The sequence below is a fragment of the Bubalus bubalis genome, chromosome 16, assembly GCF_019923935.1.
Source record: "Bubalus bubalis isolate 160015118507 breed Murrah chromosome 16, NDDB_SH_1, whole genome shotgun sequence".
In the NCBI taxonomy this organism is placed as follows: Eukaryota; Metazoa; Chordata; class Mammalia; order Artiodactyla; family Bovidae; genus Bubalus; species Bubalus bubalis.
In genome coordinates, this window is record NC_059172.1 from 51,957,702 (window position 1) to 51,973,288 (window position 15,587).

Below are 15,587 nucleotides of genomic sequence, written 5' to 3' on the forward strand. Positions count from 1 at the left end.
CCTCTGTTTATAAAAAGGCTGACTTGTGTCTTCAAGTACAGTTGGTGGGGGGTGGGTCTCAGATTCTAAGAAAGAATGTTATGTCCTCTGGGGCTCTTGTGAATTACAGAGCTGCTCTTCCTGGGGAGTGGGTAAGCCCTTGGGGTGGAAGAGCTTCTCCACCAGAGGGTGGATGTTCTTGGATCTCTTCTGATCTAATATTCCACAGCAGCGCTTTCCCCGGGCACATGTAAGAGTCTGTAATTTCCCCAAATCATAACCCCCAGAGAATGAGAAAAAATAGTTCTAAGCAGCTGCAAAGTTATCCTCCCAAAGAAGAAATTGATAGAAGAATAAATTGGCTTTACTGCTGATTTGGCACATTTATTGCCATTTGTTATTTTTTCAACTTTAAAATTAAAGAATTCTTTTTCCTGAGGATGAAAAAATTCTTAATGAAAGTACAAAACATGTCTATAAACAGAGGAATACCATGGGGTTATAAAATATGAATAGCAAATGCAATGAATTTTATTGTATCATCTTAGCTGTTAAAAAAAAAGGAAAAAGAAATGACTTTATTTCCTTGTGATAAATTTCAAGTATTAGGAAAAGCACATTGAAGAGCTCTGGGAATTAACTGTTACAGACTTTTTAGTTTGTTCCATTTTGAAGTCATTAATTTCAACCTAGCCTCCAGCAATAATCACCCAAAATTATTGTATTCTTATTGACTTTCATGGGAAAAGAGTTAGCTTGAGTCCTGATGGAAAAATACTCGTATCATCAGCCAATACTATAATGAACAACAAGGATTCAATAAAAAGAGATTGTTTTAAAAAAAAACCATTGAGGCATAGGCCAGAATTCTGCTTAGGCAGGTCATTTGGAAATATTCTCATCTATAAAATCAACCCATGATTGGGTAATAAGGATAATAGTAGAAATGCATTGAAATGACAATGGAATTTCTTCTAAGGGTAAGCAACTCTTGAGCCAAGAATCTGAATCTAGACCAACTTGTTCTGTATCATTCCATTATATGATTCTTGCTTTATCTCTAGCCCTTGTGCATGATCTTGCTTCCCACAGATTGAAGCTGCGAGAGGGCAGTGACTGTGCTTTATATTTATCTACAATTCTTTCTTAACAAACTATCACAGTGCAAGCTTGGCAAGTAATGGTCTAATGCCGGCTTTCATGATGACACTGTAATACAGGCAATGGATAGCTATCTTTGCTCTCCTGTTGTTCATAAGAATATTGACAGAGAGGAGGACAGTTACTACATAAATATATGATAGAATAAAAACTAATGTTAAGCAACATCCCCTGATTTCATCCTTCGGGCAAGAAGTTAACACTCAGAGGCTTTGCCAATGTTTTTACCTTTGATAAAATGATTGTCTTAGACAGGAAGCCCACACTGGGGGAGAAGGGAGAGGTGAGATTTATGTGCACTCTGTTTATGGATAAATGTCTCCCATTTTAAAGGTGTATATATCATTGTTTTTTTCTTGGGAATGCATGCTTATGAATTAAATCATGTCATTTAATCCTTACAGTGTCTTAAAAATTGTATGAAAATGTAGTATGGTGTTTTATCATATGGCAAAGAATTCTATCTCCCAAGATGAGTGTTTGCTCTTGCTGTTGAGATGTCAGGGTCAGGCTGCTGACCACAGAAGAGGTACCGAGTTCCAGATGGAAAGGACTGCATCTGAGGCTTAGAACACCAGTCATTTCCTCTGCTCTTGGCTCCTAGCTTTGCATTTGGCTTCCTAAGCCTGTTTCTCTTGCAATGTTGTCATGTAGACCCCATGTTTGATTCAGAGACAGGAAATCATTGTAGAAAGGAAGACTAGCTCAGTGAGAAGCCACTGCACCACACTGCTTCAGCTGTGGTACTTAAAAATATTGGCTAACGTGTCTAAGTCATGTCAAAGAGTAGAAGAGAAGGACAGTGGTACCTAAGTTTTGATGCCACATCTTCTAAGAAAAGAGTTCCCCATGATGCTCCTGCTGCTATTGAAAACTACAGTGGAATTTGTCTTTAAAATCTTTTTTTCACCCAAGTTTAGAGTCAAACTTTCACCTTCTTTGTCAAAGGGATTGGGTGTGGGGTATCTTCTTAGCTCACCACTTCCTCCCCTGCAGGCTCTAAAAACATTTATATTATATTCGTATTCACCTTAGCATTTCTAGCGTAGACAGCAAGTGCCTTGTGCCTACTTGCTAGTTCTCTCTGTCAGTCTTCAGAGTTCTCTGATGTGACTCCCAAATGCTGGACATCCTGAGCTTGGCAATGAATCACTGTGATGTGTCTCCTAGGAGGTCACCACTTACTACTGGTAGGTCGTGTTTATTGAGTGGATTATTGACTTCTGGGCTTGGTCATTATCTTCGTGACTGGGTTCATCCATCCATGTACCGCCATGTGTCATGAGGTCACTAGTTAAGTCTAAGGCTATAGATTGTGTCTGTGTGGTTGGTTTATATGTAGAAAGGGAACGTATGACCTTCACCATCATCTCCACCCCCCATCCCGTGAGCCAATTTTCCTAGGAGTGGAATAGCGTCACACCAAAGCACACGTGACTGACTCTGAAGCTGAAGGGCAAGCAGCAGTCATAACCACCTACCAGAGCACCTGTAGATGAAATTTGCACAGTTCCTAAGAGTCCTTGGTTTTTCTCAAGGTTTGGGGAGTTGCAGTGTATCCACCCTACTATAGGTCGTCATGGCAGATTGAAGAAAGGCAAAGATTCTTTTTCTTAGTAGCCCAATTATTGAATTGCAACAGATACCACCTGCTCCATTCCAGCATTTCTTTGTGGTCATCACTTTCATCCCAAGCCACTGCATGCCAGGTATCTGAGAGGCACCCCAGCCTCTTCCCTCTCCAAAACATCTCTTGAATCAATTCATTCCTCTTTTTCTTTTTCCCTACTATCACTGCCTCCATTGTTTTTCTCTTGCACCATTGCAGTAACCTCCTTCTAGCCTCTGCTCCCTCTAACTTACCATTTTTCATCTGCTTCAGCATTACAATGAAAGGAAATTCCCTTGTGGTCCAGTGGTTAGGACTCTGCACACCCACTACCAAGGGCCCAAGCTCCATCTCTGGTCAGGGAACTAAGATCCCACATCCCACAAGCCATGGGATTTTGCAGTTCGGCCAAAAATTAAAAATAAAAACTCAGATTCTTAAAAAAAAATTACATATAAAATATACAAATTCAATCGATCCCTTCATTAGAATATTTGCTGTGGCTCCCACTGCTTATATGAATCAGGCCAGTATTTCAGATAATTGGACCCTCTATCTTCTCCAGTTTTATTTGCTGATACTCCCTTTCAGGTGCCCCATGTAAATGGCCACCTGCAAACTCCAGAAGATCTTCTTGGATTCAAGAAGATCCTTTCCCTTTGTCCATGCTGTTCTCAGCCTTGAATGCCTTTCTTAGCTCCTTCAAAGCTTAAGTCAAATTACACCACTTTTGTCAAACCTGCCCAACTCAACTGGCCCTTCGCTTCTCTCTCCCCTTCAGTGACCTCCTCTCTCCTCCAGATCCCCAAAGGCTTTAAATAGACTTTTCCTAGAGCACTTCACACATCACTTTTTCAGTTACGAGTATGTCTCTTGTGGATAGATTACAAACTCCTCATACAAAAGTTGTTTGTATTCCCAGGGCTGAGCACAATCTCAGATTTTAAGTATTTGTTCAATCAATGGCTAAATATGAGTAAATGTGTATTCACTAATAAATATATTAATAGGATGCTCACTTTACATTAAATAATAAAGACTGGAGCTAAGTTAGAATCAGAGACACACAATGAGTTAAGTCTCAGATCAGAGCCTTATTTGTGTTCCCCTTTTGAGGTTAGCAGGCAAAACATGCTTGGATTCAGATCATTACAAAAAGGCATCATTGTTATTCTTTAGATAGACTCAATAGAGAAGATTATGTGTGAAAATGAATCAAATTTTGTCAAAATTGAATGATTTCCAGTATAGCTTTAAAGAATCTTGTCTCAACATGTCAGTAAATGGATGACTCTTTCCTGGTCAAAGGAAATATTGAGAGGACCTTACTCCATCTGCAGCTGGAGTGTCTCATGCATCCTACTCTCCATGAAATGACCAGAATAGAGGGTGCAAATTAGTGGGGTTTCATCATCCACAATATAGGAAAATGGGATGAATTTTGAAAAATTCTCCATTCTTACTGTGTTTGACCCAGCCTAGGGGCTGCCAGTAGGAATCCTGAAGAGAGGGCAGGTTCCAAGATTATAGGTCTTTTTTTTTTTTTTTGGTCTATAAGTTTTTGGCACCCATAGAAGTTGTGCAGTAAAAGAAGGTGTCATGATCTTCCCATAATTCAGTTAGCTAAAAACAGCTGGCAATTTATGTTGCCCAAACTGATGATTTCCTGCCTTTTTGCTGATAAGAAAGCAGCATGGTCAGCTCCTATTCTGTTTGGGACCCTGATGGGCATGAGTAAGATTAGGTTAGAGTGGGCTTCCCAGGTGGCTCAGTGGGTAAAGAATCCACCTGCAATGCAGGAGACACAGGCAGACACAGGTTTGATCCCCGGGTTGGGAAGATCTCCTGAAGGAGGGCATGGCAACCCATTTCAGTATTCTAGCCTGGAGAATCCCATAGACACAGGAGCCTGGTGGGCTACAGTCCCCAGGGTTGTAAAGAGTCAGACACACCTGAAGGGACTGAACACACAGCACACACACAGTGGGCAACTGGTTCTCAGATACGATTGACCCTAGATGCCCTCTGGATGGCCCCCTTTGGATGAGTTTTCAGTTGAGGATTTTTCAATAATGAATCTTCCATATTGTGCAAATCACTGGCTTTCAAACTTTTGAACCACATCAAGAAACATTTTCTATCACAATCCAATTCATACACTCTCCCTGAAAACTTTCTTGAGATAGTACTTTTACTATGTGCTCTGCTGATATTTACATTGTTAGTTACTAGCAGGTTTTCTAACTTCTTGTAACCTCAGTTTTATCATATATAAATTAGGGATATGAATACCTCTCTCATTTTTTTTTGCTAGGATAAATGAAATTAACATAAAGTACCCAGCATTGTACATGATGCAATAAATACATTTCTCCCCTTTCTTTATAAACAGTACTTGAGTAATTTATATTCTAAAAGACTTATCTTTGGTTTATTTTAGGGCACAATTATTGTAGTTTTTATTTAAAACATTATTTTTGTGAGGTATTTTTGAAAGAAAATGACTACTGAAAAAGTGAAGGTCAGTTAAAGGCTTTACATTTTGGAATAATAGAAAGCATTCTAATTTTAGCCACTTACATGTACTTTTTATGAATGCATTAGCTCTTCTTCAAGCCACTTATTGAAGAAACTTATTTATTACCAAAATTGAATCTTTATTAAGTGCCTCAGGGTACAGGGACCAAAAAGGAGAGCACTAATTGAAGTGTATAAAGTAGGAAATTGGAATACTGTGTAAAATAGGAAATCTAGTTTTTTTTTTAATTTAATTTTTATTTTGTATTAGAGTATAGTTGATTTACAATATTATGTTGTTTTCAGGTGTATAGCAGAATGATTCAGCTATACATATTTATCAAATTCTTTCCCCCTATAGGATATTACAGAATATTGGGTAGAGTTCTCTGTGTTCTACATTAAGTCCTTGTTGATATTCTGTTTTATATAAAGTAGTGTGAATATGTTAATCCCAAACTCCTAATTCATTCATCCCCCTCCCTTTCCCCTTTGGTAGCCATAAGGAAATCTAGTTTTAAAAGGTACATTCTCAAAAAAAATAAAATAAAATAAAATAAAAGGTACATTCTCCAGATGCAGTTCTATGGTGAAGGAAGATTTAGAAGGAGAGATGCTTCACTTGGAAGATAACTATAGATTAGGTATTTGGAAACAAGCAACCCTGTATATATGTGATTTTCTTTGCAATAAAATGATACAAGTTGCAATCAGAGATTCAAGGACAATACATCCTGCCCCCACTTTGGGGTAGGAATGATTTAACCTGTACTAAGAAGAACTATGTGTCTTTCTTTAATGTTCATAGTGCAACATTAGAAATAAGCATCCAAAATCACATTTGCAAATAATAAGGAAATGTAAAGTGACTCAAAAAATAAGCACAAGATTTTCACTGGAATCATGATTTCTGAACTAATTCAGGGTTGTCTAGCATTTTGCCATTTTCAAAGTACTTTTACAACTGAAATTTGATCCTTATAACAATAGGGTTTGGTAGATCAAACATCATTATCATTTTAATTTCAAGATGTAGAAACTGTTTCAGAGAAATTTTTTGGCTCAGGCTTATACAACAAGGAGGTTTTTTGTTGTTGTTGTTGTTTTAAGCTTTTATTTTGTATTGGAGTATAGCCAATTAGCAATGTTGTGATAGTTTAAGGTGGACAGCAAAGGGACTCAGCCATGCATATACATGTATCCATTTCCCCCAAACCCCTCTCCCATCCAGGCTGCCACATAAGTTTGAGCAGCGTTCCCTGTGCTGTACAGTAAGACCAAAGAATAAAAAGGTTTTAAAATGCCAAACTGATGCTCTTTCAACTGGTATACCCTTAAAAGACAGTAGTACACTTGTTAGTTACACTTTGCCATAACCCAGATGCCACGGAGACACACACTACAATGACCCTTTCTGTAGACCCTTTAGCAATTGAACACGAGATTCAATTCATCCTGTAACATCCCTCCAATGTGTAATCGTAGTGGAATCTGAGAGATTTACGTGGAAAGTGAGAGATTTACCTGAGTTGCTTCTGCAGTCAGTCCTCTATGAGAGCAGTAGACTGACTGATAGATGTGCCCAAACATTAGGTCAACTGAGCATCAAAAAAACACGAGCTCTGAGTCCTTACCTTGTAAGGGGAACCACGCCAGCAAGCTGCAAACTCTCCACCACATGCTGTGCTCTGCCCTTGTCACACTTGTCGACTTCCTCTGGGTTCTGAAATAAATAGAGCAGAGTGGTTTCTCTTGAGAGAGGGAGGCAGTGGCTCTGTGACCTCATCTCACACCTCCTTCATTGGCTCTGGAAGCCCCCTTTTAGTTAGCTGCCCTCAAAATACCTCCAGGTGGAACATTTAGGGGACGACATGTGTCACCCCGATGGTGGAGACGGGGGAGTGATGTGTTGGTGGCACAGATCTTTCTACCGCACGTGGGTAGTCCTTATAAGTCAGTGAGTTGGAGGGCTTTTGGAGAGCGAGGAGGTGGGAGAGAAATGAAAAGGTTCCTGTGTAGTGATGTCAACTTCTTTTCACTTTTCTAGTGTATTAAACAATTTAAATCAGGCAAGTTTTGCTGAACCCTTGTGAATATGTTTCTAACTCTGGCAACAATTTCCTGTAGTTATCAGGGGGCAGAATTCACTAATTCATATATTTACTCATTTAAAAAAATCTATGTATCCATTCACCCCCCCCCACCTTTCCATCATTCATCTACCATCCATACCTAGCTATCTTGTTAAGTATTGCTCTAAGATATGAACAGATATGAAAGATAAAGCCTTGTGTTTAAAGAGAATATGATCTAGTGGGGGTGACGATATGCAATTTTGGTATTTGAGTCTCATTAACCAGATGAATTGAGATAGACTTTATTTCATTTTTTCAGGGACACACAGCACAATACAAATAGACTTATGTTTAGAAAATAGGTTAGTCTGCAATGTTTAGAGAATTGTAAAGGAAATAATATTTACTGGTTCTAGTTGAAATTAATGTTAATATTCTTAAATGTATTGATAGTTTGGGTGGGGAACATTATATCCATCAAAAACGTCTTTCACATATTTCCCCTAATTTAACAGACAGAAAGAGAATAAAAATAAAGAAAATTGAGTTTGCTTGGAGTTTACTAGGATATAATGTCCTGTTTCTCAAATTGTTTGAGGATTTAAATGTCTTGGGCTGCCAGCTAAGAAATGCAGACTGGTAGGGTCCACTCCAGACTGATTAATGAGAATTTCACTGGAATGAGTAGCTGCTGGTACATTTAACAAGGTCTCCAGGTATCAGAAGGCAAGTGTGAGCAGCACTGATCGTGAGAGTTTTCTGAAATTGAAACCAAGAGATGTGGGAAGTAGCCCTGTCTCTGCCACTAGCTGGTGTGGCTAGGGCCATAGAAGGTTCTCCTTGTTGAATATATTGAAGTGTATGGACTTGCTTCTAGAAGTGGGGAATCAGTAGATTGCATTGTTGTTCAGTTGCTAAGTCATGTCCGACTCTTTGTGACCCCATGGACTGCAGCACACTAGGCTTCCCTGTCCCTCACTGTTGCCCAGAGTTTGCCCAAGTTCATGTCCATTGAGTCAGTGAGGCTATCCAACCATCTCATCCTCTGCCTCCCTCTTCTTCTTCTTTTGCCCTCCGTCTTTCCCAGCATCAGGGTCTTTTCCAATGAGTCGGCTCTTTGCATCAGGTGGCCTAAGTACTAGAGCTTCAGCATCAGTCCTTCCAATGAGTATTCAGGGTTGATTTCCTTTAGGATTGACCAGTTTGATTTCCTGGCTCTCCAAGGGACTCTCAAGAGTCTTCTCCAGCACCGCAGTTCGAAAGCAGCAGTTCTTTGGTGCTCAGGTTGCACTGTACCACTTTTCAAAATAGAGAATTGAAGGGTTTGGTTGAGGTGACACAGTCAGTGGCGGAACTGAGAGTTCAAACCAAGACTGTTGAGTATTTGGTCTGATTCCTGCCCCCTCTCCTGCATGAGATTCCCTCCAGGAACTTCACGCTTTTCCTGCTATGGCTCCCTGGCTCTCTAAGCATTTGATTTTCCCACTAATGTCTTGTCTCTGCTTTGGAGTGACACTTGATCTGCTCCCCATTAAGGAAGCCCAGGGGAAGTGCTATAAGGTATCTCAGGGCCTCCCTTCAAAGGTGTGAATTGCCTGTGGCTAGTTAGTTGTTTCTCATGCTTGTTTTCACCTAGAAGAATGCTCTTCCCTATAGAATTTTCTAACCTTCCTGTCAGAGCACAAGAGGAAAAGGCTTTATTTTTCCTCTTGACACAGTGGTGTCAGATGTGCTCTCATAAAGCCAAAAGCAGGCCTGGACTTAGTTACTGCTTGATTTTTCAGATCTTGAGCTTATCATTTAACTCGAATGTATTTAAGAGGCGGTTAAAAAAAAAAAATCACTGACAAGAAACAAAAGTAAAAGTGTCATCATGGAAGTTCTCATCTTAAGCCGGTGGAAAAAAAGCTTTGACCTCTTCAGAACTAAATTCAGGACCTGGAGAAGGGTCACTTTGTGTCTCTCTTTTTAAATCAGGTTTTCTGTTGGTAAAATGTGGAGAAATGGGTAGAAATGACTTAATGAATACAAGACTCAGGTGACTGGAGAATAACCATAACCCAGGTCAAAAAATAGAACATTGCTAGGGCTTCCCAGGTGGCTCAGTGGTAAAGAATCTGCCTGCCAATGCAGGATACATGGGTTCAATCCCTGGGTCAGAAAAATCCCCTGGAGAAGGAAATGGCAACCCACTCCAGTATGGTTGCCTGGAGACTCCCACGGACAAAGGAGCCTGGCAGGCTACAGTCCATGGGGTCGCAAAGATTCGTACATGACTTAGTGACTAAGCAACAACAAAGGACCCCAGAAGCCCTCTTGTATCAGACCCTCCCTGCCTCCCCAAAGATAATCAAAGATTAATAATATCTTTATGTTTACACTGTAAAAATGGTTTTGCCTGTGTTTGAAACTTATATAAATGGAATCATAAACCATGTGTTCTTCTGTGTTTGGCTTCTTTCATTCAATATTATGTTTTTGAGACTTATTCATACTCTTGCATGTAGATATAGTACTCTCATTTTCATTGCTGTAGAATATTCTAGTTTATAAATTTGTCACTTTTGTCTATTCTTCTTTTGTAGACATTTACAGCTGTTTCCAGTTTCAGAGTCACTGAGAGTAAAGCTCTCAACATTTTTTGTTATGGCCCTTGGACCTCAAGCACATACATTTTGTTTGGGTACTTTCCTAGGAATTATGTGTCTCTTTAAAGTTCTGTTTAAAGTAATTAGCCTCCAATTAAAATAAATAAATTTAAATTAAAAAAAATAAAGTTCTGTTAATTTACTCTCCCACCAGCAGTCCTTGGGGGTTTCTTTATTCTGCCTTATCACCCATGTTTGTCTTTTAATTTCAGCTCTTTGTTTTATTGTAATTTTAGTTTGTATTTTTCTGATGTCTAATGAGGTTGACAGCTTTTTTGTGTTTAATAGTCACCTGGGTCAGAGAAGGCAACGGCACCCCACTCCAGTACTCCTGCCTGGAAAATCCCATGGATGGAGGAGCCTGGTAGGCTGTAGTCCATGGGGTTGCTGAGGGTCGGACGCAACTGAGCGACTTCACTTTCACTTTTCACTTTCATGCATTGGAGAAGGAAATGGCAGCCACTCCGGTGTTCTTGCCTGGAGGATCCCTGCTGTCTCTGGGGTCGCACAGAGTCGGACACGACTGAAGCGACTTAGCAGCAGCAGCAGTCACCTGGGTAACCTTTTTGTGACGTATTCATTCAAGTCTTTTCCCCATTTTCTTTATAGGATTGTCTGCCTTTTACTTGATGGAGCTTCTTTGTATGTTCTAGAAATAAGCTCTTTCGTTTTCCATGTGTGTGGCTTACATTTTTACTCTCTTAAAAGCCTCTTTCTCTTTTCTGGCTACACTTCGCATCATGTGGGCCCTTAATTCCCCACCGCGGAATGGAGCCTGCTCCCTGCTGTGGCTGCGCAGTGTCCTGGTCCTTAGTTCTAATGTTGTCCAGTTTGTCACTTTTTCTTCTTATGATTGGTGCTTTTTGTGTTTTGAATTAAAAAATCTTCTGCTGTCTTAAAAAAGAAGTTCTGAGATCGAAACCTAAGTCTACAGCACAGTTTGTCCCAAATCTGTTGATGTAACGTGGTTTTAGTACAATATTCATGAAACAAATGGGCTTTTGTTTGAGAATGGAGACACATGAAATTTGCCAGGTGTGTGTTTCACAGTAGGCAGGTCGACTTCCTCATTCTCTTTCAAAACGCAAATTTGATGTTGTTCTTCTGCTCTGAAGCTTTTCGCGGCTTCCTTTTGCCTGAAGGCTATAGTACAAATTGTTTAGCAGGTCGTGCGAGGCCATTCACACTCTGGCCCCAATCTACTGTTTCAGCCTTCTTTTCCACCCTTGCCCCAAATGTACCCATAGACAATTCTTGTCCTAGATCAAGCACACAGCACGTTTCATGCTCACAGTTTCCAGTGTTGTGGTTCACACTACCCTATCTGCTGAAACTGACCTTCTTTTTCTGAGGAGATTCTATTTGTCTTCTGAGGCCCAGCACTTCTCAAAGAGGAATAGTAATTAGTGTTTAAGAATATGGACTCTGGAACCATCTCTCTGGAATCAAAGCCTGAAGTTTTCTTATCTGGGAAATGGGTAGAATGACAGCACTCACTCCCATGGTTGATATGAGAATTAAAGGATGTGTACAGGCTCCCATGGTTGATATGAGAATTAAAGGATGTGCACAGGTTCCCAGGTGGCGCTGGTGGTAAAGAACCCGCCTGCCAATGCACATGACATAAGAGAGGTGTGTTCAATCCCTGGATCAGGAAGATTCCCCTGGAGGAGGGCATGGCAACCACTCCAGTAGTCTTGCCTGGAGAATCCCATGGACAGAGGAGCCTGGGGGGCTACAGTCCATATGGTTGCAAAAGAGCTGGATGTGACTGAAGCGGCTGAGTACACACAGTGAGTGGAATAGTGCTGAAGAATCTGCCTACTAATGCAGGAGATACGGGTTCGATCCCTGGGTCAGGAAGATCCCCTGGAGGAGGAAATGGCAACCCACTCCAGTATCCTTGCCTGGGAAATCCCATGGACAGAAGAGTCTGGTGGGATACAGTGCTTGGGGTCGCAAAAAGTGGGACGCGACTGAGCGCGCGCAGTAAATACTATATGAGTTAGCTGTTGTCCTCTGCTCTCCCAGGGAGGGAGAAATCGATTCTCCACTTTCTTTGCCCCCATGATAGTTTCTTTTTATCATACTAGGTCTTATCCATCCATCTGTCAGTGGACACTTAGGTTGTTGCCTTGTCTTGGCTGTTGTAAACAGTGTTGCAGTGAACACTGGGGTACGTTTCCTTTTGAACCATTATTTTCTCCAGATACACGCCCAGGAGCGGGATTGCAGTATCATATGGTAGCTCTATTTTTAGTTTTTAAAGGAACTTCCATACTTTTCTCCATAGTGGCTGCACCAATTTGCACTCCCACCAACAGTATGGAAGGGTTGCCTTTTCTCTACAGTCTGTCTAGCATTTATTATTTGTCAACTTTCTGATGATGGCCATTCTGTCCTGTGTGAGGTGATTCGTCTTCTCTAATAATTAGCGACACTGAGCATCTTTTCATGTGCCTGTTGTCTCCCTGTATGTCTTCTTTGAAGAAATGTCTATTGAGGTCTTCTACCCATTTTTTGATTGGGTTGTTTGTTTTTTAGATACTGAGCAGTGTGAGCTTTTGTATTGGTATATTTTGGAAAACAATCCTTTGTTGCTTGCATCATTTGCAAATATTTTCTTCCAGGTCATGGGTTGTCTTTTCATTTTTGAATGGTTTGCTTTACTGTGCCAAAACTTTTAAGTTTAATTGGGTCCCATTTGTTTATTTTTATTTTCATTATTCTAGGAGATGGATCCAAAAAATATTTTTTGCCATTTATGTCAAAGAGTGTTCTGCTTATGTTTTCCTCTAAGAGTTTTATAGTATATGGTCTTACATTTAGGTCTTTCTTCTCCCACTTTGAGTTTATTTTTGAATATGATATTAGAAAATGTTCTAGTTTCATTCTTTTGATGTAGCTGTCCAGTTTTTCCCATGTCACTTATTGGAGAGACTGTCTTTTCTCCATTGTATATTCTTGCATTCTCTATCATATATTAACTGGCCATAAGTGTGTGGGTTTATTTCTGAGCTTTCTGCTTTGTTTCATTTATCCATTTGCCAGTACTGTACTGTTTTGATTACTGTAGCTTTGTTGTTTAGTCAAAGATCATAGGAATCTTTTACACAGTGTTATTGAGATATAACTGACATAATGAATTGTCTATATTTAAAATGGACAATTTGATAAATGTTGACATATGCATATACCTATTAAATCATCGCTATCAAAACAGTGAACATATCCAGCACCCCCAAAAGTTTCCTCCTGCCTGTTGTAATCCTCTCTCTTGTCCCTCTCCATCTCCCCTCTTCAACAACTACTGATCTGCTTTCTGTCACTGTTCATCTCAAAATAATGTATTGAGGGTTCATTCCTTTCTATGGCTGGGTAGTAATTCATGATATGAATTTACCAGCTTGCCCACCCACCTGTAGATGGACTTCTGGTTTGTTTACCATGAGATAGGCTAAATAATTGATTATTAAATTGAATCAGTTGTAGCAAAACTTTAAAATAAAATAAGAGGAACCACACTGGCTTTTTGTGATAATCTTCCAATTTACAGAAAAAGTTCAAGGTTAGCAAGAGGTGTTAAGTAAATGCTGGTCCTTAGTTGGCACCTGGAGTGTACACTCAGGAGAGCTCCCCAGATTCCCCCTCCTTCCCGCAGAGGCTGGGACATGTTAGCTGGGTCCTTCTCTGAGAATTGCCTCCAGTGGGGAGAACCATTTTATCCAAGCCATTACCTCCTCCAAGGGGCCCCTGAGAGGGGCTGGAAGGTCTTGTGCCCTTGCCTGCAGGTGGAGCAACTCTGAAGAGAAATGGTCCAGCTCCAGAGCTCCCTTCAGGATCAGGGTTGGCTGAGACCTTTGTTGCCACCGCCCGAGCTCAGCGTCTCTCTCTGCCTCATCTGGCTTCCTTCACAAGTGTTGTCCTGAGGCCACGGCTGTAAACCCCAGCACACAAATCTCCATCTCAGCATCTGAAATAGGTTGTCAAATGAGCGAGTGAAGGAAAGGAAGACTGAATCCTCTAGTTGAGATAGAAACACTGCTCTTCTTCTCTGAGCCTGAAAGGATGTTTGTCTTACAACTTTTCAGAGCATTAAAGAAGATCTTACTTTAAATTCTCCTCTCGAAGGTGATGAATGTAACTGTATTCATCCCCGGATGTGCTATCAACCGGTCGCCAACCTTGAGAAATGTCTCAATAGTCCACTGGACTCAGAGATGACATGGTCCGTGGGGGAAACACTGCAAGGCAGGCTCTGAGTGACATGCCCTTGTGGTTTGCATCATCCCTCCCACTCTCAACACCCTCACTTCAGCCTGCAACCCACAGGGGGCTCAGCAGGGGAAGGTAGCAAGCTGTGGCTGCTTAGCGAGTGGAGGGAAAAAGTGAGGTTGGAGCATCATGGTCAAGGAATGACCATCTTCCTATTATTTTCTAATGGAAAAGTGTCTACTGACCACTTTGTATGTGGGAGGTCTCAGTGCCAAAAGCCCGTTTGTCACTTTGATCTGCATTTTATGAAATCCCCATGATATACTTTTGTATTCATAGGAAGTAGCATTCGATAGGGTGGGGGTGTTGGGGGACAGATTTGAGAGAAATAAACATCATCATCCTGGTCAGCCTAGGTTGTCAGGAAGAAAAAAAAAATCTGAAAAGATTTATCAAGTAGGTGACAGATGGACTGTTTGAAGGGTCAGAAAAGACAGGGGATTTCCCCATGTGTAGAGGTCTCTGGGGTTTTTGTTGCAATTACAAGAGGGGCCTAAACTTTCTTCTTGACCTTTCATGGCTCCTGTGACAAATCCGTGGCCTTTCCCAATGCCAGGCCCAGAGGTGAGACCTGACTTGCATTTCCCTGCAGATACGGGATGCCCCATCATGCTGTGTCTGGATTCTCCAAGTACTGTCATTGACTTGGAGTGCTTGGGGAGTTTCTAAACCAGAGCAGCAGCCTCTACAACTAGTTATTTTCCTTTTAATAATTTGTTGATGTGGACCAGTTTTAAAGTCTTTGTTGAATTTGTTGCAATATTGTTTCTGTCTTATGTTTTGGTCGTGAGGCATGTGGGATCTTATCTCCCAGACCAGGGATCGAAACTGCACCCCCTGTAGATGAAGTCTTAACTGCTGGATCGTTAGCAAAGTCCCTATAACTGGTTACTGATTGAGAAAAGGGCTTCCTAGGAGCAGCAACGGAGAAGGCAATGGCACCCCACTCCAGTACTCTTGCCTGGAAAATCCATGGATGGAGGAGTCTGGTGGGCTGCAGTCCATGGGGTCGCTAAGAGTCGGACATGACTGAGTGACTTCACTTTAACTTTTCACTTTCACTTTTCACTTTCATTCATGGGAGAAGGAAATGGCAACCCACTCCAGTGTTCTTGCCTGGAGAATCCCAGGGATGGGGGAGCCTGGTGGGCTGCTGCCTATGGGGTCACACAGAGTCGGACATGGCTGAAGCGACTTAGCAGCAGCAGCAGGAGCAGCAAAGCTTAGCGGGATAAGGGGACAGGAGGCAGATAGACCCGGACTTTTCACCTGGATCCTGTCACTAGCAGCCGTGTAGCCCTGAGAAGACTACTTGTCTCTTGG

General features: G+C 41.1%; 1 protein-coding gene across 3 annotated transcripts in view; it reads right to left on the reverse strand.

Annotated features, from left to right (window-relative positions):
- CRTAM (cytotoxic and regulatory T cell molecule) overlaps positions 1 to 7,039 on the reverse strand; it is a 28,767-nt gene extending 21,728 nt beyond the window's left edge. For 2 of the 3 annotated variants that reach the window (XM_044929597.2, XM_006072531.4), the window contains exon 1: positions 6,901 to 7,039. In XM_044929597.2, the coding sequence (XP_044785532.1) occupies positions 6,901 to 6,946 (46 nt within the window). In that variant the 5' untranslated portion in view covers positions 6,947 to 7,039. Of the gene's footprint in view, positions 1 to 6,790; positions 6,878 to 6,900 lie in introns of those variants that run through there. The other variant, XM_006072533.4, reaches the window with a different exon arrangement.
- Between the last annotated feature and the right edge of the window lie 8,548 nt (positions 7,040 to 15,587).